Below are 24,125 nucleotides of genomic sequence, written 5' to 3' on the forward strand. Positions count from 1 at the left end.
GCCCACAGAGCCCAGTGGTTCCTGTGCTGGGGGGTACAAGTCATGGACAAGAAGGCACAAGATTTCCTTGTAGCCTGAGATCTGGCCGTGACCTCCAGAGATACTGTGCCCAGAGTCTGAGTACTCTGAGTCTATGCCCACAGTTACTATCTAGGCCCCCAGACACTGTCTACCCATGACCCTGGGCAGAGGAGCAGGCCACGCCTGTCTCTGTCCTTATAAGACACCCATTCTCAAAGCCTCAACTCAGGGCAACAATGCTGCCATCCTCTGCCATCACCATCATCCTGGAATGTAGGGCAGGGATGACAGCTGCCCAGATCTGGCCATCCCCAAAGCCAATCCCTTGATATGTCACCTCCCTTGCCAGCATCCTTCTCTCTTCCGAGTCACCACAGGACAGCCTGCCTGAGTCACCTCCAGGTGTGTACAGAAAAGGAACTAAAGACCAGGTTTATATCCTGGTCTCATGCTGGAAACTCTTCCCTCAACCCCTGGACGAGCTTCTCTTTCTTTTGACCAAACCACAAAAACTTGAAAAGCCATCCAACTTCGCCTTTCACCTTGGTAACTAGGAAACTCAAGTGACGACCTGTCTTTGGCTTCTCCTCTAGACCAGGACTGGCTGCATTCAAGTCCTCCTTGGCAAACAGTAGGGACAGCAAATAGCCTGGTCCCCCATGATCCAAACGCAGCGGCAGGGATAGCGTCAAGTCCACCCAAGCTGTTATTGCAAACACTCACCAGGCAGATGAGCTTTGGAAGGCCATCAGGGGTGGGCTGTGTGTGTCTCCCCGCAGCGTGTGCACAGCCTGGGGGGCTTGTGGCAGGGCACCAGGGGGAGGCTGCTGCGGCTGCGGGGCTGGCTGTCCTGGTCGAGGGGCTCGAGCAGGGTTCCCCCACCGCCTGGGGTCCTGTTTCATCCACCTTCCGTGGATGCCCCACCGGGTCAGGTAAACCTTGCAAATGTCGTAGTTCATGGCGGAATAATAGAGCAAATCCAGGACCAGCAGGGTGAGCACGAAGAAGCCGTAGATCCACACTCCCAGCAGCGCTGTGTAGTTGCTGGAGAAGGAGAAGCAGAGACTGAGCCACACTCCTAACAGCACCAGCCCCGTGTGCCAGCATCCACCACAGGTGGACAGACACTGCAAGGCATCAGGGTTCACCCCCCATCACCTGCCTTGCCTCCCTCCCACCCCAGTGTCCAACTGCCCTGAACCTGACTGTGCTCTAGGCTAGACTCCCTGGGTCCTTTCCTAGCTGGCACTCTGCAAGAGCTTTCTAAGCTGGGTATTGGGGCTCCCATAACTAGGGCCCCTACCTCATCCCACTTTGCCCTGTATGTGCCATGGCTTTGCACATGCCACAACTGCCCCAGGGCACTCCTCATCCATCTGTCCTGGCCTCTCTCCCAAGGGCAGAAGGTAGAGGCCCATACATCTCAGAACCCCATACTAACTGCCCTCTGAGGGGGTGCTACGCCTCCAGGCCCTCTGCAGAACTCCCTTCCCAGTAGTCTGGGATACCCACATCAGCTCAGCACCCACCCTCACTAAGGTCCTTTCATTCTGATCACAGGGGAACCTTAATCTCCTCCACGACTTTTATTTTTTTAAAGAGAGGGCCTTATGTAGCGCAGGCTGGCTTTGAGCTTGCTATGCTATGTAGCCAAGGATAGCCCTGGATTTCTGATCATCCTTCCTCCACTTCCAGAGTGTTGGGATGACAAGTGCTTGGCTTGTGTGGTGATGGGAATGGGACCTTCATATATGCTAGGGAAACGCTACCCACTGAGCCACAATCCTGACCTCTCCCATCACCCCTCTATTCCCTCACACAGCATTTCCCCCACAGAGGCTGCAGAGGTGGCAAGAGCCATCAGGATTCAGCACTTGACATGCTCTCAACCCGCTGCCAGCCCTGATGACTCTTTGCATATTGGTTGAGCACTGAAGCACACATCTGGCCACTCCTAGCCCAGGGCCTTTGCACAGACCATGTCCTCTACGGGCTAGCCTTTTCTACATCCCCACCCCCCCCCCCTCACTTGAGACTCTCCCAACCCTCCAATCCTTCAGTAAGCCCAGACTCTCCTCTGGCCCCTATCACCTGGGGTATATCTGTTCCCCTCACGTCCCCTCCCCCAGCTTGGGATCTTAGTCCCCTAGAGTGGGCTGGCTCTGGGTTTGCCACTGCAGCTGGATTGTTGAGCTCCTGACAGCACCCGCCAGGGACTGGGGCTGTTTAAAGGGACTGACTTATCAACTGCTCAAGTGACACCCACCTCAGTCTGTCCCCTGCCATGGGCATCTGCTTGAGTGGGCGTGGGCCAGCCAGAGTGTCGAGAAGAGGCTGACCAAGCAGGATGGATACCTCTACTCCAGGGGTTCCTGCGGCTCTGTCAAGACAGGCCCCTGGAGTGCTGAAGCCCCTGGAGGCCCTGTCTGGGACTGGGGCTCCTGCCTGCCTGAGCTAGGAGCCTTGGCCTCCTCTGTCTACTTTGCCCTGTGGTCTAGGAGAAACTCCGCCCATCCATCTCCAGGTCTGTAGGGTACTGCCTAAGTCTCTCCTCAACTTAGGTTCCTGCCTCTGCATCTTCCAAGGCTGCTGCCTAGCTCCAGCTGTGGCATCTGGAGGTGAGGTGGTGGCTATCCCCTGCCCAGCCCTGTCAGGATGGAAGCAGTCCCAATATGCCCACTTTCATCCTCTACTCAGGGGAATGTTTCTCAGCTGGCCAAGTTCTTGGACTGATTTCCCTTCCAAGTCAGGGCAGTGGGGGCGGGGCTAATGGTGAGGCTTTGCTAAGCTGTGCGCATGGTGCTCAGAACTCAGTACCACTCAGGACTTGGGCTCAGGACCACTCAGTGCTCAGTTCCCCAGTAAATCCTAAACACTGGAAGTCTTAGCTCCTTCCTGCAAGCCCACCTCTCAGACAATAATACCACCCACAGGTGTGAATAACTGACAGGCAAGTTCTGGGCTTTTTATTGACGGACACTAGCTTTACCTGGGAGTGTCAGGGCACAGCAGAGAATGTCTGCCCCGAAGAAAAAGGCCAAGAGCCCAACTCAGCCCTTATAGGCTGGAGTCTCATGGGAGACAGATGCCTAGGCGGGCTCTGGTCCCAGGCACCCAGCTCTCCCCAGATTTCTCTCTCTTGCAGCCCCCATGGCAGGGCTCTGAGAACCAGGCTGTTCCTGGTGGTTCCCATGGCAGCAGCCTGGGGACTGAGGAGGCGGGGAGGGAGCAGGGCCGCTCTCTGCAGATGCTGCTTGGCATCCAGAGCAAGAGGGGTGGTGGCCCTGTCTGGAGCTAGGAACACTCCAAAAGTGAGCCTGGGGCAAGGGGCAGCCGAAGGTTCCTCTTCTCTGCATAGTGCTAAGAAGGAAGAAAATGGACCTGCCATGCCTAAGAGGGAAACTGGGCAGGGAGAGCCACCTCTAAGGGACCAAAGTCTACTCTAAGATCCCCCAGCCATGTCAGCAGTATCGGGACATGAATTCTTAGGAGCACCTGAGCCAAACCCAACACAAACAGTTCCAGAGGTGTCCCACGCAAGACTTAGGGACCAAGCCACCCCACCTGTGATACATCCCTGCTGGGCTCATCTCCCTGTTTCATGCACACCCAACTGACCCTGGTGCTAGGTCACAGTTTAGCCAATAGAAAGCCTCCTGGAGTTTCATGTGGGTCCCAACATCACCAGGCTTCTGAGGTCACACTGTGGCCCATTTTCATTTGTCCCATGAGACTGGGGACTCCCCGAGGGCAGGTAGGGATCAAACTTGTCTTTGCATGCCCAACACAGTGTTGTGTAGTATAGACACAGTGAGAACTGAGGATGGGCAGGTCATGGGTGGATGTGATACTGACCAGCACTGGCCGGGTGTTAATAGTGGTCTGCATAGCATACCAATGGTAAACAGGGACACTTTCAGTTCTGAGCCTGTGCCACGTGCCCTGGTCTCAGAGTGATGACCCCATTTTACAGATGAGCCCCGCAGGTGAGTAGTGCCACCACTCACAGTGACTAATTCACTCCCATTTTATAGAAGTGGAAACTGAGGTTCATCTCTCTAAGACTATGGAAAGTGAATTTTGAAGAGCTGAATTTGGGTCCCAGGGGCTCCCACCTGCAGAGCCCATGTCTCCATGGTAAGGCTCACCGGGCCACTTCCATGATGTCTTCTGTGTTCCTGCTTTATTGTTGAACTCAGCAAAGGGATGTTCCCATTCCACCCAGCCAACCCAAACAGCTGGCCAGGGATGCTGCAACCAGGGTCTTCCTGCTGTGATTGACAGACTGGACTACTGCTCCCATAACTTCCTGGTGCGGACGGATATTTCCATCCCAGGACAGAAGTGTAGAGCCAAGTCTCTACAACCTCAGAGTATGCTGAATCCTGGGAAATCCCAAGGTCAAATCTAAGGCAGACACCAGCGAGGGAGTCTCTGGCTTCTGTGCTCTCATCCAGACTCCACCTGTCCCAGGAATTAAGAACAAGTCCTGTACCCTCTCCCTTGAGTATTCTGCCTAATGAAAGGTTGATTGTTGCACCTGTGTGTGTGGCTTGGCCATAGGCCTCTACCTACCTGTTTATTCCTTCTTCTACAGAGGGTGCTGACTACAGGGAACATGCCCTGTGTGTGGTAGGTAGAGTGTCAGGACCACAGAGCTCTCCGCCACAGCTTGCAGCCCCCAGGCTATGCCCTCCATGGCCTGCCAGCTGCAAGGATTTGAGTCTTTAATTTTTAAAATGTAATTTAAAATATGCAATCTGGAAATTAACTGCATCCAGATGCCAGGGCTTGGCCCCCTCCTTCGTGGAGGGAGAAGACAAAAGACAGAGGCTGTGGTGGGGCATCTGTGACTGCCCAGCCTCAGACAGTGGCAGGCGCCGTGTGCGGGTCTGTGTGACTCAGCTTCCTTGGGGTTTCCAACGTGATAACAGAACCTTACCGCTGGAGGAATTACAGTGTGTCTGTGGAGCAGAGTGGCTACGTCAGCAGCCATCAACAGACAGCTGTAGCCTGGCCTGGCCTGGGATGGAAATCCCCATCCCCACCAGGAAGTCATGGGAATAATGGTCCCGTCTATCAATCAGAGCAGGAAGACCCTGGCTGTAGCATCCCTGCCCAGCTGGTCGGGTTGACTGGGTAGGAATGGGAACATCCCTCTACAGAGTTCATTCATAAAGCAGGAACACAGAAGACATTATGGAAATGGCCCAGTCAGCCTTACCATGGAGACATGGGCTCTGCAGGTGGGAGCCCCTGGGACCCAAATTCAGCCCTTCAAAATTCACTTTCCATAGTCTTAGGGAGATGAACCTCGGTTTCTGCTTTGAAGTAGGAGTAACTACATGTCCTACTTTGGGGGTGTAACTGTGAGGTCTCGCAAACTGACATGAGGTCCAGGGAATAAAAGGGACCTTGGAGGCTGGGGCTTAGCTCAGCTGGTAGAGTTTTGTTTTGTTTTTTGTTTTTCTTGGAGTGCATGAAGCCGTGGGTTTTAGCCCCAGTACTACATAAAAGGTTCATGTTGGCAGATGTCTGTAATCTTAGCACTTGGAAGGTGGAGACAGGAAGATTAGGCCTTCAAGGCCATCCTTGTCTACATAGAGCGTTGGTGACTAGCCTGGGTGACATAAGAAAGACCCTGTCTCAAACAAAACAAAAAGAGAGAAAAGACCGATGAGTCTCATGTGACACACAGAGGAAGCCAGGCTGTGGTAGCACACACCTGTGATCCCAGTACTTGGAGGGCTGAAGCACAAGGATGTCCAGTTCATGGCTAGCCTGGGCTACAGAATGAGACCCTATCTCTAAACAACCACAAATAAAAACCACAGGGAAGTACTCAATGGCCTCAGATAGGCATAGTACCTTGCCTAAGGCCACACAACAAGACGGAGTTCAGTCGGTGCAGCTGTGGGTGGCACAAGCCTGAATCGTAGGTTTAGTAACCTGGAAGGTAGAGTTCACATCTGTCAGAAATGCCCTCTTCCTTGCCAGGGAGATGCTCCAGTGGAGTCAGCTGCTGTCATTCCTGGCCCTGATGCTCATAAGATTCACCAAAGGGTTGGACCACCAGGTCAGGAAGCAACATGCTGCACACGAGAGCCCCCTGGACCTAGTGGCACACCCAGCCTCTCTCCAGGGCTGGGGCAGAACTGAGTTGGCACTGGTTAGAGCCATGTGAGCAGAGGTGCCATGGTCATTCCTAGTGAAAGCCACGAAGTGAGTGGCACATGACATCACTGTCCCTTTGCCACAGATCATCCTGCTCTAGATGGGGACCCCTACACCAGGCTGGGCCATGACACCCCGTGTGCAGAGCCACTAGTGTCCCAGGAGGACGTCACCTCGGTGCAGCTGGATCCAGGTGACAGCTGGATATGTGTTGCTGTGGCCTTGTGTGCTGTGTGGTTTCAGCCAAACTTCCACCCTCTCTGGGCCTCAGCCCTGGTGATGGAGCTTGTTCACGTGCAATCTCCCTGTATGGACAGGAGGGAAGTCCTGGGGGTGTCTGTCTGGAGTTAGAGGGCAGGGTATTCAGGCAAGGAACCATGGTAGTTCTAGATCTTCTCAAGCATGATGATGTGTAAGGAGCTTGGTGGGACTGTGGGGTACATACAATGACTCAGTGATTCCCACACTATGTTGGCCAGCCAGGTTCAGAGTTCAAAGCATGCCGGGAGGCCGCGGGAGGAGCCACATGGAGAGAGCAGAGTGCTGGGACTCAGGCTGATAACTCCACACTGAGGATGTCTCTGTGAGCACTAAGAAAGGAGGGCTTTGGCAGAGCCCAAGAAGGAGAGGCCTGGAGGAGCCTGTGAGGCCCAGGAGTGCCTGCTGTTCCGTCTCCCTGGAGACCCCATCCCTAAACCTGCAGGCCCCTCTTCCCAAGCCACCTCCTGGTGTCCTGTCCTTGGAGAGAGAGACAGAGACAGAGAGACAGAGAAATAGAAAGAGACAGAGACAGAGAAGGGGGAATGAGGGAGGTGGGAGGGAAGGAGGGAGAGGGAGGGAGAGAGAGACAGAGAGACAGAGAGACAGAGAGAGAGACAGAGAGAGACAGAGAGAGAGAGAGAGAGAGAGAGAGAGAGAGAGAGAGAGAGCTAGCTGTCTGCTCTCTCCTGCTGCTCTAACAAAGGCCTTCCCTGACTCTTCAGGGGCAAGGCCTGTCAGGGAGGGGTGCAGGGGGTGCCTGGCTGGCCCTCATTTGGCCCTTGGCTGCCTGCATGGCTGGAAGCAGGCATCTTTGCTGCGGTGGTGGGATTGGCAAAGCAGTTTCCTTTCATTCCATGGCTTGCCTTTCTGCCAGGCAGCCGGAACCGTCACACACCGCTCCTCCGTTCATCCAAAAAACACAAATAAATAAGACAGCAGAGAGCCTCCTTCGGCTAGGTCACCAGCCCGCCCCCTGCTGACTCACGGTAGAGAAGGTGGAGCCTGCACTCTGAACAGGGCCCTCTGGGGTCACCACAGCTGGCTTGAGCCATCAGGCTGAGCCCCCACAGGTTTGGATCTGCCTGAGATTCCGGGTCTCTGGCCTCAGTAAAGATGTGACAACATCCCTGGTTTCAGACAAGGCCTGGCTTCCTGGACATGTGTATGGAGTGACAGAATAAGGGCTCCCATGTCCCCAGCCTCAACTCTTGTCATCACCTGGTGGGGCCTAGGACAAGAGACCTCCTCAGTATGTTTCTGGTCCTTCCCTTCTTCTACCCCGGGGCCTATGAGGTTGATGAAGACTCCAGGGTGGCTGTGACCCTGGTGTGGCAAAGACCCTAAATGGTAGTACAGCCAACAGGTGGTTTCCCACTGTGAGCCCACCCTACAGGGATCGTCTTTGGCTCTCTTTCAGGCTGTCATCCTGACCTCTGCTCCTGTCGCTCCCTCTGCTCCTGACTCTACCTGGAAGCCAAGCCCTGCGGCAGCTCCTTGGACCTGGGTCCTCCCCACCAAGTCCCTGAGCCTGGAAGCAGGACAGAGGGTTCCCATGGCCCCTCGGTGGGATTTGCTTCCCTCGCAGGCCACATTCTGGCTTTTGTGGATGGATTAGGTTCCCAGGGGCTTTGTCCCAAGAACAGCCCCTGGGATACAAAGGCAGCTTAGAGCCCTCAGGAACAGATTCCGGTCCCAACCAATTGGGAGGCCCTGGCCCTGCCTGGAAAACCCCATTCCTGGCTGGGAGGCTCTGACCTTGGCTGACAAGCGCTGTCTCATCTGGGAAGCCAGGCCTAATAAGGTCTCATCCCCATCCCCTCCTCCTCTGCAAGGAGTCTGCCCAGAGTTACCCTTCCCTCCTCCCGTGCTGACTCCACTTTGCTTCTAGTTCTGGCTGCCTCATCGCCCTTAGAAGAGGCACTGGCTTGATGGTGAGGAGCAGGGCCCCAGCTGCCTGTATGGGCTCACTTCACAGTCTTAGAGGGCCATGCTCTCATCTGTGGTAACAGGGCAGGGCAGGGGAGGGGGTATCAGAAAGATGGCTACTTACTAAGGAGGATGTCCTAGGACTGCAGCCTCCACATCTGTCTGCAAGGGTGTGTGGGATGCTCCTGACATCTGGCAGGTACAGGCCGGGGATAGTCCTACAGGACCTAGGTGATCTCACAGCACAGAATGACCAGACCCCAGCATCAGGGTGTCTTATGGGTAATCCCTACCTGGGCCTCTCCCCAAAGGTCTGCCTCTATCAGAAGACTCTCCAGAGTTCCTAAGGGGCCTTCCAGAATCCTAGGATCACTGTGGTCACCTCGCGTGTCAAACTAGCTGTGGTTGGGAGTCCCTGTGGCCTGTACCTCAGGATGGACAGCACAGAGACTCACAGAGGCTGTACCCCAGCTGTGCTTCTGACGGCCGAGGGATAAAAACTCAGGCTAAGCCCTGGAGCGTCACTGTTCCCACTCCCTCTGGGGGAAGGCCCTTGTATTGGCAGCCAGCAGCTACAGCCAGGCCCCTGTGCCTGCTTTGTGGGAAACCCTGTGTGAGCAGATTATAGAAACCTGTGGGCTCCTAAGGGAGTCTCCCAGACCCCAGGTGCCAGACCTCGAGGAAGACTGGTTATGGAGCTTTCATGGGCTCCTGTAGCACCCTGACCTCCCAACCTCAGTCCTGGTACCATACTTCTTCCTCCTGGAGTTAGCCCGTGGTCTCACAGAAGGCTTAGGCCAAATTCCAGGCTTGGTTCCAGCCTTGCTGTGATGGACGGGGGCTTGCTGAGCTCCTTCACACACAGGATTATTCCGAGTCCCAAGCAGATGGCAGGATATTCAGGGGGAAGCACCGTGCATCTGAGAAAGGAGCTCTCAGGAGCTGGCCGCAGTGGGAGGAGGAGGGGTTTGGATGGTAGTCAAAGTCTGCATCTCCTGCCCACCCAAAGGAAAGAGGCACCTTCCCCAGCGTGAGCAGCGTCTGGTAGCAAAACCCCAAGCTCCAGCGTCAGACAGAGGTGGAGGCTCCGTTCCGCAGCCCTGCTGCCCCCAGCACTACCCTGGACCTTATCTACAGTCACTCCATTATACCCCTATCCAGTCCATCATTCCCACCAGGGAAAAAATATGCTTCGACACCAGGAGTCAGCCCCGTGTGTACTGGGAAAGTATTTGAAACTTCCCATAAGGCCAAGGAAGATAAGAATGCCTGACCATTGACCCATTTTAGAGATACTAGTCTATGCAGCTGGAAAAGAAAGAAAGGAAGGAAGGAGGGAGGGAGGGAGGGAGGGAGGGAGGGAGGGAGGAAGGAAGGAAGGAAGGAAGGAAGGAAGGAAGGAAGGAAGGAAGGAAGGAAGGAAGAGCTGAGGCCAGAAAATGCGGAAGCAAGCCTGGCATCAAGGCCCATTCTGTGATCCCAGGACTAGGAGGCTGCGTCCAAGTTCCAGGGCCTTCCTGCGAGCTCCTGCCTCAACAGCAAGGAAGAAGGGATACAAAGTTACTGCTTCCAAGTGGCATGATGGGATCCAGGAGAGAATCAATTGAGGAAGTATAAGGAAAACTGAGGAGGCTATTCATAAATAAAGATTCCTAATTTTTATCATCTATAGTCAGAAGAGGACCAGGAAAGAGGCTATTTCTGACAGCAACATGAAAAGAACAAGCTAGAAACAAATGCAGATGACATGCATGACTTCCCTAGGGAGGAAAATCAAAAGCATTACAAAAGAAAATGTGAAGGGCTGGGCTTAGCTCAGCAGTGGTGAACAGTTGCCTAGAAAATTTGAATCAGTGGGCAAAGAGGCTGCTGTGTGTCTTTTTCTTTTTTCCTTTCAAGACAAAGTTTCTCTGTGTAACCCTGGTTGTCCTGAAACTCACTGTGCAGACCAGGCTGGCCTCGAACTCACAGGTCTACCTGCCTCTGCCTCCCAAGGCATCTGACACTACCACTCCCAGCTGTGTTCTTGAGGAGAAACAGTAAACACCAAAAAAAAAAAAAAAAAAAAAAAAAGAAAGAAAAAGAAAAAAGAAAAAATATTACAAACATTATTTCTTATATGAAGCTGTAACTCAGTAACTGCAATAGAGGATACTAATAGGATTTTGGGGTTTGTTTTTGTGGGGGAGGGGGAGCAGGGGAATCACATAAGCACATTCTAAAACTCAGGTGCTAAAGAGCCTGGGATGTGCACCCAGGGTTGACTAATCCACAGAAACACTAAGACAGACTAGAAGTCAGCAGCTCACCAGCATAACACTAGCATATGACATGGACCAGTGAAGGTCACGGAGCTATGACACTCTGTCCTGGGGCTTATGTGCGGCCTGTCACAGCGGAGGGTGAGTTTGAATGCCACGCCAGAAACAGTTCAGAAGGGACATGGGGCCTTTTTGGTCTTTGAAAGTGTGATGCTCCTCACAGCCGCCAGCGCTGGTGGTGCTGCCGGGGAAGTCTGTGGAATCTTTAGGGCAGGAAGACTTGCTGAAGGAAGTGAGTCACCAGGATCCTGCCTTGAGTCTTTATAACCTGGATCCACCTCCTCTTCACCCCCTGCTTCTCAGGTACAGTGTGACCAGCCAGCTTGCTTTTTTTCTGCCACACATTCCCTGCCTGCTGCGATGTCTTCCCTGCCACGATGGACTGTATCCCCAGACACCGTGAGCCAGAATAAGCCCTTTCTCCCTGAGGTGGCTTTAGTGAGGGTATTTTATCATAGCGGAAAAAAACGTAAGACGCTCTCTATATGGAAGTGATCATAAAACCAGTTCTTGTTGAAAAAGTTACACCAAAATAAACCTGACCTAAACAACAGACTGGAGACTGGGAGGCAAAATTTGAAACGCAAAATAGAAGACATAGGAAACATTTTCAATGATCTTAGAAGTAAAGGCCTTTCTCAACAAGGGCAAACATTAGACACCATTAAAGAAAAACAAATAAGTGAATGTCCCGTGACTGTAAGACTGTTGAGTATGTGCAAAAAAAAAAAAAAAAAAAAATCTCAAAGTGAAAGGCATGCTGGAAAATATTTGTATCACATTTCCTTCATATATAAAGAGTTCCTGGTAAAAATAAGAAAAACAGCAAGAATGTAACAGAAAAAGAAAATGGCAAAACTACATCAACAGCCAGTACACCAGAAACTCAGTGACCTTGAACACAGTGAAGGACAGCCACCCGTGTGCAAAGAGAAGAGTGCCACTATGACCCACCACGCTCCTCTCAGTACAGCCCCCTGCTGCTCTGCCAGTAAATTCCTCTTGGAGACCTGATCTCAACGGGTTACCTCCAAAGCGTCAATCGCTACGTCAACGCTACCACCAATATTATTGGATGGAAACGGGGTAAGCAAAGCCAGCAAACAGTTCCAGTAAAATTCCAAGCTTCACAGACTTGACCCCACTCAACTTCTTCAGCAGAGCTGCCAGGTGGACACCCTATACCCATTTCTCAGGTGGGAACAATAAAGCTCGGAGTCAAGTCAGGAACCTAGGTTGCCTGAAGTCCTTGCAGGCAACCTCCTTCTCGGGGGCCTGCCCCCTTGCACCCGCTGTGTTGAGCATTCCCAGGGCAGGGGTGGGCAGTGGCCAGAGCAGTTGGGGGTGGGTGGGGTGAGTGGGGTACTCACTTGTGCATGTAGCCCTCGGGGCCGGCTGTGAGGTTTGCCTGCATGACCGCCTGGAACTCTGTCTCGTTGCAGCAATATTTGAAGACGGTGTTGTTATGGTGACAGCAGAGGACGAAAGTTTTGTTGTCTGAGAGCCGGGGGCAGTGGAAGCCAAAGTGGTAGCGGCCTTTGTGGTCGGTGTAAGGCTCACAGACCCGGAAATGTGCCGACAGAACTGGAACACAGAGACACCAGGTTCACCAGGGTCCCCTTGGCAGCCCACGGGTGCCGAGCAGAAGGGACTGGCAGCCTGTTCCAGGCTCCTGCTGGCTCCTCCCTTCTCTAGGAAGTCTTCAAGGTCCAGGAAGAGCCTCACCTCTACCCCAAAGCCTCCTGGGCCCCTGGGCCCCAGCTCTGTCACAACCACAGCTCTGCTATCCCAGGCTGGATGTTCCTTAGGGCTCCTTAAAGCTCACGCATAGGTGGGTCCCCTCCTGCACCTCAGCCCTTCGTGACTAGGCACCTGTTCTGTGTCCCAAGGGCCTCCCCACTTAATCCACATAGCCACCTTAGCAGGCAGGCTTGTGATGTCACTTTGCAGATAGAGAAACTGAGGCTCAGAGGCCTAAAGGACTTGGTGGAGCTGGTCAGTGGTGATGGTAACAGGATTCAAACCCAGCTCCTGCAATCTCAATCTCCTCTCTCTCTCTCTCTCTCTCTCTCTCTCTCTCTCTCTCTCTCTCTCCCCCTCCCCCTCTCTCCCTCTCTCCCTCTCCCCCCCTCTCTCTCTGTCTCTCTCTCTCTCAGCTTGCTCCAGAGTAGGCTGGGTGTGACCTAAGCTTTCCTGGGTGTCAGGCTGCATAGGGGTGTAGGTCCTAGGGTCCACCTGTATTGAAAGTGCCAGCTCCTATGTGCCTCACATTCTAGAAGCCGTTGCCCCAGACCCGAGCTAGGTCCTATCTGGGTCCCACACATACAGGCCTGTGCTGGCCCCAGATCCTCCCCACCCCTGGCCCACAGAAGGAGGCCCCTGTTCAGCCCCTGCTGCTGCAAACCAGGATGAACTAACTGATGGTGATACACAGGACTGAATACGAACAAAACAACAATGGAAAAGCTGGAGCGGCTGCCTCTGGTTTAATTAGTATCTTCATAAAGGGCTCACTGTATCTAATTTGTATCGCTAAAAAGGGGCTTCTTGGCGCAGGCATCTCCCAGGCACAAAGGCCCTGGCTTCTTAGAGCTGCCACAAGAAGCCTTGTCGGCTGAGAGGTTATTAGATTGCAGCCCACACAGCGCCACCGCAGGGGACCCCAGCGGGCCAGCTGGCAGGGGGGTGGGCACCCTGAGAGCTGGCACCTAGGTTGGCTCCAAAGGCCCTTTCCTGAAGGATGGTTCCTCCTTGTGGACACAAGCGGGGTGTGTGTGGGGCAGGGTTAGTGGCTCTGCAGGCTCCAGCCCACTCTTGTTCTTGAGAAGAGCCTCCTAGGGGCACAGAGGCCACTTGGTGTGATGTCCCAAGGAGACATCTCATCTACTCCCACCATACAGGAAGAGAAAGAAGAGTGAGGCTCAGAGCCTTGGCTCACCAAGCATGTTAATCAGAATGGAGGGAGGCTCTTTGGCCCCTCCGCAGCTCAGAGCTCTGGGATGGGGCGGGGATGGGGTGGGGTGTCAATCTATTCTGATAGGCCCCTGCCACGGGGATGTCCATGTGCTTGGGCTGGGAACCACTGGCCCTGAGCAACTGCACACATTGGCTTTAACAGTGAGAGGGCAGAGGAGCACAGTCAAGTCCCGTGACTCCTGCGTGACTTGAAGCCCTGTTGTGGCTCTGTGTGCTCAGTGTGGGCACCTGGGGATACTGGACACACCTCGAGTGCCAGCTGACAGAACAAGCCTGGCTCTGGAGCTGGCCTCTCAGCCATAAGACACAGCATACAGCAGAAGGCCGTCAGGCCTTTGCAGAGGCAATTGTGGACATGGAGGTGAGAGTGGCAGGTCCTGCCCAGGGCCCACCTCACAGTCCCATAGCCATCCCTGGATGCTATGGCTACTGTCCTTAGTCATTTGCCAGTGACCAGAAGACCCTGCTGCTTCCCTAGGGACAGAGGAGCCCTGAGCTGGGGCCACGATTGCTGGGTGGATGCCCAGGTAGAGGGTGGTACCCCAAGCTCTTAGTTCCCCTGGCCTCCTCTCCTCGTTGGAGAAGGATCAGCACCCCTGTGGTGGGGGCTTCAAGGAGCTCTTTGCACACTTGCACGTGCAGGCTCACTGCCTCCAGCTCTTGCGGGTTCCAGCATCCCAGCACTTGTGTGAAGCATGGTGAACCCCAACTCTGTAGTCAGACCGTCTCCAGCTGCGTGACTCCCCACCCACTTGCCTCTCTGAGTCCCTGACCCCAATGGAGACAAAAAAGGACGGGTTCTTCACACCCAGGGCGATGAGGACCAGCCACCCCCCCCCCCATCACATGGGGAAAGCTGAGGAGGTGAGGACCAGGGCTCCCCATCACATGAGGAAGAGCTGGGGAGGTGAGGACCAGGGCCCCCCATCACATGGAGAAGAGCTGGGGAGGTGAGGACCAGGGCCCCCCCATCACATGGGGAAGAGCTTGGAGTGGGGGTGCCCCTGACTCTGGCCTTAGTTTAGCCTCTACTCTTCTCTCCTGGGAGTCCTGTCCCCACGCCACCCCTTCACAATCTCCCTCTGAGCTACACCCCAAGCAAAGGGTGAGGGAAGGAAACCACCTCATCAATGGCTTGGCCACCGTGTGGGGAGTTTCAGAGAAGAGAGAGAGAGAGCCACACACAACAGACAGAAAGAGACAGAGACACACAATTGAGAAAGAGATATGAGAGACGTGGGAAGGAAACCGAGAGACACATAGAGAGGTGGAAAATATACAAAGACACAGAATGGCACAGAGACAGAGGAGGAGAGAGGGTGATGCACAGACAGACATACAGGGCCAGGAGAGCCTTTGTGCAGGGCCGGACTCGGACTAGGTCCTGGCTAGCCAGCTGGGCTGTCTCTGTTCTTGGCTCAGCTCTAGTCTGGAGGCACCGAGGGTCTGGTTTCTGAGTCCAAGCTTGCCTGCAGCTTCAATCCAGGGACTGACTAGGATCAGGAGGGTGTGGCTCCAGTGCCCGGGGTCTGCATCCTGGCCTCTCTACTAGCTATGTTCTCTAGCCTCAGTTTCTCACCTACCAAAGTGGTACACGGGCATTGCCTACTTTTGTCTTGCAGAACTAGAGGAACAAATGTGAGCGCAGGCTCCTGGGCAGCCCCATTGTCCCCAGCATCCAACAGCTCATCCCCTGATGGAGATCAGCATCAGGAGACTAAGATACCCTTGCCCTGTCGGCACACAGAACCCCAGATGCAGCCCCGCTCTGGAAGGGACCCCCCACTCCCCGCTAGCCGCTGGGCCCCACAGAGGTTTTTACCTGCAGGAAATAGCAGAGAGAAAACTGCGAGCACGTTCCGGGACCGCTGGCCACAACTGGTCATCATCCGGCTGGCATTGACCCGTCCGGCGCTGCCTGTGGAAGACACAGAGAGTCTCGGCAACTGTCTCCCCACACTTGCTTCGTTACCCGCAGCGGAGGGACAGCAGACAGGCAGCAGCCGGTAGGAGCTTTCGGGGGAGCCGGGGCGGGCGGATGGAGGATGGAAACACCTCCATCCAATTTCCTCTCTGGAATGAATGACCTTCCCCCAGCAGCCCCGTCACCTCCTTTGCTTTTCACAGCAAAATGAGACTTAATCAAAGGATGCCGACAGCTCAGGTGGTGAAATCACCAACTAAAGTATCCAGGCAGGGGGGGCGGGGGTGACAAGTCTACTACCTCTGCCACCTCAGGGCTTGAGACCCTGCCTCCTGGCTGGGTCTCTGAGGATGACTTCCATTAACCTTTCTGCAAGTAGACACTGACCAGGCCACCCTTCTAGGCACCAGGGACATAGCAGCGCTTAGAGAGAAAGCAAATGGTGGAGGAGGAAGCCTTCTCTGATGGTGTGTGTCCCACTGTGGAAGCCACAGCGTTCACAGGTAAGCAAGAGACGATGCCGGGAGACTTGGAACACAGCACAGGCTCCACTGTGTACTCACAGCCCCCCCCCATACCCACAGCCTTTATTTATAGCAGTCCAAATAACCTAAGTCTCCACAGATTTGAGGGAATTGACAACACACATGTATCTACACTGTAGAATACTACTCAGCCTTAAAAAAGGAAGGCAAGGAGCTAGGGGAATACAGCTCAGTGGTAGAGTGTTTGCCTAGTATGTACAAGGCCCTGGGTTCAATTCCCACTACTGCAAAAATGCAAGGAAGAAGCCTCGGAAACACTCTACAATATGGAAGAATTTGTTGGCCGTTGTGTTTGGTGAAATAAGACAGATCTAGCTCACTCTCACCCAGGGAAAGTGCAGAAACAGGCACCTAGAACTTGGCGACCACCAGTCGACATGATGCCTAGGTAGCAGACCTTGGCTGTACACCCCTATCCCTGCCATCTTCAGGGTAGACTCCTGACCAGCATCCCAAGGACAGACAGGGATAATGCCCAAGTGCACTGTCAAAAACACAGTTCAGCACGGGAAGGGCCATGCCCAGGGTGCCCCTCTCTCAACCCATACGGTTCCCAACCCTTACTCAACCTTCTGCAGCCAACTTGGTGCCACCCTGCCCTCAGACACTCTCCACCTGGCCGCAGAGGGCATAGGAAACCCACCTCAGGCGTGACCCAGGGAACACTGTACTCTGCCTCCATAGGGACCAGCCAGGGTTGGCTGAAGGCCCCTGGGGTGATCCAGAGGTTGGCATCTGGCTCTAGGTCAAGCATATAAGTGAAGAGCCCTTCTCCTGGTAGCCTGGGCCTTGGGGTACATATATGTACCTCTAGGGACAGGTGCTGACCTTGGGCAGAGGGGACAGGCTTGACGATCAGACAAATGTCACCAAAGCTCAGCACTGTGAGTCCTGGTGGAGGCATAGCTCCTATGAGTCTTAGAGGGGGGCTGTGTACCTCCTTCTATTCTCTCTTAAGCTGTAAGCTGCTTAATTGCTCTGAACTTGGCCTCCTGCCCCAGCCCTCCTGGGAGAAAGAGCAGAGATTAAGGCCTTTGAGGGCACTTAGGAAAGATTTCAGTATGGAAACCCACAGGGTCAGCTCTGAAAAACGTACTGTGAGGGGAAAGCATCTCTGAGATACGCACGCCACCCAGGGGCACTACAGACTCAGAGAAGGACAGGCCTGGGGAGACTGGCTGGGTGTTCAGGTGCCTATCACCCCCCCACACTTTTGGGCCTGTGGTGTGGGACTGCCCCACTTCGGTCTCTGTATCAGGGAGGGGCTGGGGGGAGGAGTTGAATCTAAGAGCTGTTAGGTATCCACCTCAACCCACCTCTCAGTTTCCACTCCCAGCAAAGGCTGGTGCTGAGGCTGATGTTCATGCTGGGGTGAGTCCAAGCCCTGCCATCTTGGAGTCACAGACCTACTGGCCCCTCTAGGATGTCTGCCCTTATTCAACATACCCTTCAACCCAGACCTGTGGAATCTCAAGCTCTTCTGAAACCAATGTATCAATTCACTGAAATGGACTCAGAGCTCACTCTACCTCCCATTGCACCCAGGGCCTGTGAGGCCTTTTGGGAAATGCATGCCATTGGCCTCCTCTGAGATGTGTGCTCCTGTATCCCAGCACTTTGAGGACTGACCAGGCCCTGGGTTTGGCTCTGAGCACATGAAGGAGCAAGTCACTGTCCATGAAGTGGGCTGTTCCTGGTACCCATAGTTGGACTTTTGAGGGCTCATCCCTGGGTTCCTCTGTCAGGCCAGAAGGGACCTGGGCTAGGGCCTGACTGCAAGGCCCAAGCAGGGGGCTTAGTTTAGGGTTCCCAGGCCCTGTGGGAATCCTGGCCCTACAGGATCCCAGCCTCAGATCCTCAGGCCTCTCTGGGATGGTGGCATGCTGCCGTCCTCAGGGCCAACTGTGTACACTTCAGCCTGTGGTCCCAGTGGATCCTGCCCATGGCTGACTCTGACCGTGAGCCAGCCTGAAGTCTCAATGGTCTTCAGCTCCATGGTCCAACATAGCAGTCAGCCCCCACCTGGGTCTGGCCTCAGAGTAGTAAACCAGGACTGAACACCCTGTCAGGGAGGGAGCATCGCGCCGTCAGCTACTCCTACCTGGGACATGCAGAAAGTGACATCTGCTGGATTTCACTCCACTGGAGAAGGGTAGGGACTCCCCTCTGTCCTGCCTCTGAGGGCTGTGACACCCCTAGAGGTGGCTTCTTGATGCTGGCTGGGTCTCCACTGAGCATGCTCCGCTCTGCACATCATAGTATCATCTCAGCTAATGTTCATACTAACCTAATACATGCAGACCAGTTCAGCCAACAGGAAATGAAAACTGAGAGGTGGAGTGACCTGCCCCATCTCACACAGCCACTCAGCCCCGAGACGGGAGGCAAAGGACATTCTACCTCTAAGTGCCAAAACAGTGTGGAGGCCCATGAGGCCTCCCAGGGAGTGCATGGCGCCAGCTCATCTGAGACTTATCCTTGTGTGTTCCAGCACCTTGAAAACCGGTCAACTGCCTAAGATGGTAGCTCTACAGTCAACAATCAAACCCCTGAGTAGTCATAGAGTGATGTGGAACTTCCCCGGCTGAGGTTTGACAGGGTCCAGGATCATGGCTGGCACGCACCACCACAACCCACTCTCTCCATGGGTCAGCTGGGGACTGGTGCTCTAAGATTTCTGGGTTATTTTTAAACACCAAATTCGGCGAGGCTGGGAGGGGAGGAAGAAGGGCATGTGAAGAGAAACAGACCTTGGTGAGATGGATGGGACCCCACCGCCAAGAATGGATCTGTTTTCCCGTCAGCGGGGCTCTGCGGGGCGAGGGCATGGTGAGTAAGGGACAGCAGGGATTGGCGGGGAGATACTGGAGGGCCTCATCAATGGCCCATGGCCTGGACACTCAGCAACTTCTGGTGCTTCTTGCTGCCTGTTTGCAGTCCTGATGTCAGCCTGCTGGGTGTGAGCAGGGTGTCCCGATGGCCTAGAGTCGGGGCCAGCCAGGCTTGTGGGTGGACCTCAAGGCCAGCCACTCCATCTGTGTCTACTTTCTGGCTTTGACATCTTTTAAAACCAACCACACCTCTAGTGACTTAGAGAACCGCCTTCAGTCTTCTGGGCTCTAGAACAAGGTAGAAACTGACTAAAGTCACATGGTAACTGTACTGCCCCAAGACTCTTCCTTTAGCATGAAGCCCTTGCACAAGGCTGCAGCCAGTATCCTTGCCTTTAGCTCTCTGCATCAGCATCACCCACCCATCCAGCTCCCAGGCAGCCACGGTCCACATTCCACAGTGCACATCAGACCTCTCACCCACCCTAGAGATCAAGACCTTGCTCCCCACTGGGGCCTCTGCCTCACTGCCCCATACCACCTGTTGCAGAGATTTCTGCCTCCAGGGCCTGTGGCTCCCCTGAACCTTTGCAGGGGCTGCCTCTCAACCCCAGGTCCCCCCTCCACACACACACCCTGCAGCCTGGGCCAGAGGCTCAATGGGTAGAGTCCGCCCTCAACTTTCCTTCCAGATTCCTGCCCCTCAAGAGACCCGCCCCCCAAATGGTGCCCCACCCTGAATGTCCAGATGCCTGGACAGGGACTGTGGTGCTCATGTGGTTTGTGTCCTGTCTTGACAGTGAAGTGAGGGGCCAGCGGCCTGCTGCTCGGTAGACAGGAACCACACAGACAAGTCACTGGTCACCCGCAGTCCCTGAAGCGCATGAAGGAGCCAAAAGCTGTAGTGAGGGAGTTCTCCTATGCTTTCTGGGTTCCAAGTGGCCTCAGGTGAAGGCCCAGGGTCTTGCCTGTGCTGTTGCCACCCACGCCCGGGTAAATTGTCTGAGATGTCTACATCAGATCTGCCTATGTGACACAGGTCAATGCCATCTTGCCTCTGAAGTAACCATGGTACTCCATGAACACCAGATGAGCTGCCATAGGGAGCCACACAGAAGTGATAGATACAGTCCCATGGCCATGGATGAAGGGCCTGGTAGGAACTGGCATTCAACCAGTCACATGATGAGCTAGTGTTTAAACTTGGGCCCCATGACTAGTGGTACTGATGTTAGTGCTAGCCTAAATAATTCCACCAGGCCTAGGCCCTCCAGGGTCCCATGCACAGTCTTGTGGGCAGATGGGAGCCATAAACAGGAAACGCAGGTGGCAGTTAGCAGGACCCACCTGGGTTAGGACAGAGATCAGCATCTTCCCCACTCACCTTGGTTCACCATACCAGTCTGTGCCAGAGACTGTGTGTGGGTGGAGGGAACAGAGGGCCAGGGACGAAGTGTCAAACCTGAGTCTGTACATCAGAAACCAGGATGTGAGGCTATGGGGACATGGGCCCATGTACACTCAGACACACACATCAAGACAACACATATGCCCACATGTCTGCTCAGCATATATACAAGCCAAGAAACATGCACTCATGCACGCACACACATCCCACACCCCAGAGACATGGATATGTACACCCAGGGCCCAAGAGCCACCCCCACAGTCTTGTGTGTACACATTATGAGGGACAATTGTCACTCAAGTTCCTGATGCTGTTCCCAGCAGTCAGCCTGACGTCAGTTTCCTGAGTTTGGGTTTTTAGGACAATATGTACCTGGCACTTAGGACACGTCACCGTGAGCTTGAAGGCAGATCAAAGCTTGTGCTTGTAATCTGTCTGAGGCAGTAGGAGGAACAAGGGTGAGTTCACTCACTGTGCTAGCCAGAGTGGGGTGGCTGCAGTCTGGGATGGAGAAGAGGCAGGAGAGGTGACCTACCTGCAGGAGAGGTGACCAGCTGCAACCAGGATGCACGGTCCCTACCCTAGGACAGCTTCTGTGAGCCTGTCCCTGCTGATGCCAACCCTGTGTCCCCCTGTTCAGACCACTTTGCTTTGGCTCTTTGTCTTATGGGGCAGTGGGTATGGCTCCTGGTAGGCATCTCAGAAACCCGAGCTGAGGTGCCTGAGTGGAGCCGCATCTCCTTTTAGGAGATCCACAATCCAGAGCTCAGAGAGGCCAAGAGATGTGCCGGAGCTCGAGGGTGTTATCCTGCAAGCTGAATTGCTGCTGCTTGGCTCCAGTGACAGAGCGACTCACCCTGGATTCGATATGCGGACCCCGCTCTGCATCAGTACAGATGGCTTTGAACGGGAGCCTTAGCACTGAGCCCTGAGCAGGGCAAGCTGCTTTACTGCTCTGTTTCCTGGTGTGTGACAAGGGACTCCTGCCACCCACCTTGCAGAGGGTAGTGAGGCTAGACAGAGGGCCCAAAGCTCGCCGGGCAACGGACACATCTGGCAACGGCTCTGAGCTCATAGATGGAGCTGCTCATATGCAGCTCCCAAAGGCAATGATTAAGTCCCGAGAGGCTCTATTGCCCCTTTACAAACACAAGGTAGGGCTGTGCTGATGCCACCCTTGATCTCCCTGGCTCTGCCAGGCTCTTCCTCAGCCCCCACCGCCTTTACTAGGCTTGCTGGTGATGGCTGGTGACGGGCTTCACAGCCTGGCAGTCTCCCAGACTTTTAACTCCACCTCTGTATTTTTGCACACAGCAGACACTAAATAAGTATCCATTTTTCCCTCAGAGTAGGAACTCTGCAGACACCCTGGACATTGGCAAAGCTTTAGAAACTTCTAGATGAAAAAACAAACAAACAAACAAACAACAAACAAAACCCAGAGGCAGACAGAGGCCAGGTGAGAAGGTTAGCTCCTTCTGCTGTACCACTCAGTTGGGAGCCAGCTGAACCTGCAGCCTCATCCAATCAAGGAGTCCCAGCTCCAAGGCTGGTGGGACAGGCACCAGGCTCAGAGCCTCAACATGCACCATGTCACCTTCTTGTCAGGTGAGGGAGGGGAGAAGGCTCGTATACTTGTGTCTAACTGGGGAAGAATGCAGTTTCCCGCTTCCCTAAGCCCCCCTTCCAGAGAAGAGTTTATCCCCACTCCAGGCTCCCTTACCTCGGCGTCTGCTCCCCACCTCACAGCCAACCAGGCTCTAGGGGCTTCTGAGCCCAACCAGGGCTGCTCCACCGCCCCCTTCCAAAGCCTCTCCTCTCTGTACCCATCCGCAGTCCCGTGTGCGCCGCTTGCTACGTGTTTGAGGCCCAGGCCCCCATCGCCACCCTGCTTCATGGGGGAGGAAACTAAGGCCTGAAGGGAGGCTTTGTGGAGATGGCTAACTGTGGCTTTCCAGGCATGCTGAAGGGGCACGGGGCCCTGCTCTTTGGGGGCCACAACCAGCTCTCCACTGGGCCTCAGTCTCCCATTACCCCCAGGTAAAAGGAGGGTCTCGCTGACATGATCCTTTCCCTTTTCCGGATGGCCAGCCTCTACCTCAGGCATCCCAGCAGTCAGCTGTTCAGAGGAGGGAAACCAGCCTCAGGAGCCCTAGGTGCGGAAAGAGATGTGACTTGAGGAATGTCCCTTACAGTGACAAGTGGGAGGCAAGGCGGGCACACGCACTGCCTATCAGAGTGTGATCTGGCATCTCTCCGAGACCTCCCTTGGTGCCAGGGGCCTTCTCCAGGGAGAAAAGCAAGGCCCTGAGCTTGTTTCCTATCTGTAATGAGGGCAGCCCACACATCCTAAGGGACATGGGGAGGGCTAAGGAGGAGATGAGGCATTGATTGACTGATTGATTTATTGATTGATTCACTCATTCACTCATTCATTCATTCACTTCTTCATTCATCTACCCAAACACTCGCTCCCTCATACTGCATGTGAGACTAGCCTGGGAACCCCAGACCTGCAGGGAGCTAAACAGATAAAAATCTTGAGGGCAGAGGGAGGGCCTAGACTGGTCTAGGTCAAAAGCCCTAGAAGTTGGGGTCTAGTAGATAAGCAGACCCAAATCAGACCACAGCGGACTGAGTCCGTATGAGAGGGCACGTTGCCAGCAGTGAGCCCATCATGCAAAGTCCCTGAGGCAGGAGGTGGATTTAAACTGTGGGAGTAGGGTAGAAAGAGAGAGGTGAGGCTGGGATAGCAGGCCAGCAGGGCCTGGTGAGTGCTCTGGGCACAAGGAGGCTATCACATGCTTCTTCAGAGTCACCCCACAGCTCACAGAGGCTGCCAGCCCTGGGGTGCAGGGGAGGAGGGGGGGAGGTGGAGAGGCTGCACCATGGAACACCTACTATGTACTCAGGGAGGGGCTCGAGAGGAGTGTGGCCCACTGCCCCCTCGGGACCTGATCTGTCCCCGTGTTCTGCCTAGCAACACTGGGCTGGCCTACTGGGTGGGCATGGAGGGACAGAAGAGCGTTCCTGGACACTGGGTGGGGAGGGGACCTCATGGAACAGCACATGTGTCTAATGCCAGCTGTCACCAGGGTCAGAGATCCTAAGGTCGGTCAACCTTCCAGAAGTTGAAGAAGTGGGAAGGCCTGGGTCAGCACCTGAACCTCCCCACCACCCACCACCACCATGTCTTGCTGGTCCATGGAGCATCCAACTTACCCCCACCTCAGGCCTGCAGCTCTCAACACACACCAGGCCCTGGTCTCTTACCTAGCTCTCTCTTCCCAGCCACCTTCCATGCTAGACTCTTGCATAAGGACATGGACACACAGAGAGGGTCAGCACTAGCCCAAAGTCACACAGCAAGGGGTGGCAGAGCAAGGACACAGGCAGGCCATGAGCCAGCTGCCTGTGCACCCCTACAGAGCATCTGCCCCTCAACACCCAGGCTCCTACCACTGGCCTCAACCATCTTTACCTTGTTCTAGAAACACAAGACATTCCCTATTTGCACAGTTCTGCGAGGCAGGGGCCAGAAATATCTGCACACACTGGCTGCAATCCCTCTGCAGCCGCTGGCCTCTCTCCTGGCTCTCTTGCCACCAGCCCTAAACCCCAAGAAAGGCGAGAAGCTAGGTCAGGCCTTGTTTAGGCAAAAGAGGCTTCCAGCCCGCCAACCTGCCAGCCCGCCACGCCACCCACCATGAGTGTATGTGGGAGGAGTCTGGCTGCTCC

The 24,125-nt window shown here is 54.6% G+C and overlaps 1 protein-coding gene across 1 annotated transcript in view; it reads right to left on the bottom strand.

The window, feature by feature from the left end:
• Shisal1 (shisa like 1) overlaps nt 1-24,125 on the bottom strand; it is a 61,414-nt gene that overhangs the window by 20,790 nt on the left and 16,499 nt on the right. Inside the window, exons 2-4 of the mRNA XM_036208205.1 lie at nt 15,502-15,597; nt 12,074-12,287; nt 745-1,065 (exon numbers count right to left, since the gene is read on the bottom strand). Of these exons, the coding sequence (XP_036064098.1) occupies nt 745-1,065; nt 12,074-12,287; nt 15,502-15,568 (602 nt within the window). The 5' untranslated portion in view covers nt 15,569-15,597. The remainder of the gene's footprint in view (nt 1-744; nt 1,066-12,073; nt 12,288-15,501; nt 15,598-24,125) is intronic.

The sequence above is a fragment of the Onychomys torridus genome, chromosome 16, assembly GCF_903995425.1.
Source record: "Onychomys torridus chromosome 16, mOncTor1.1, whole genome shotgun sequence".
Classification (NCBI taxonomy): domain Eukaryota; kingdom Metazoa; phylum Chordata; class Mammalia; order Rodentia; family Cricetidae; genus Onychomys; species Onychomys torridus.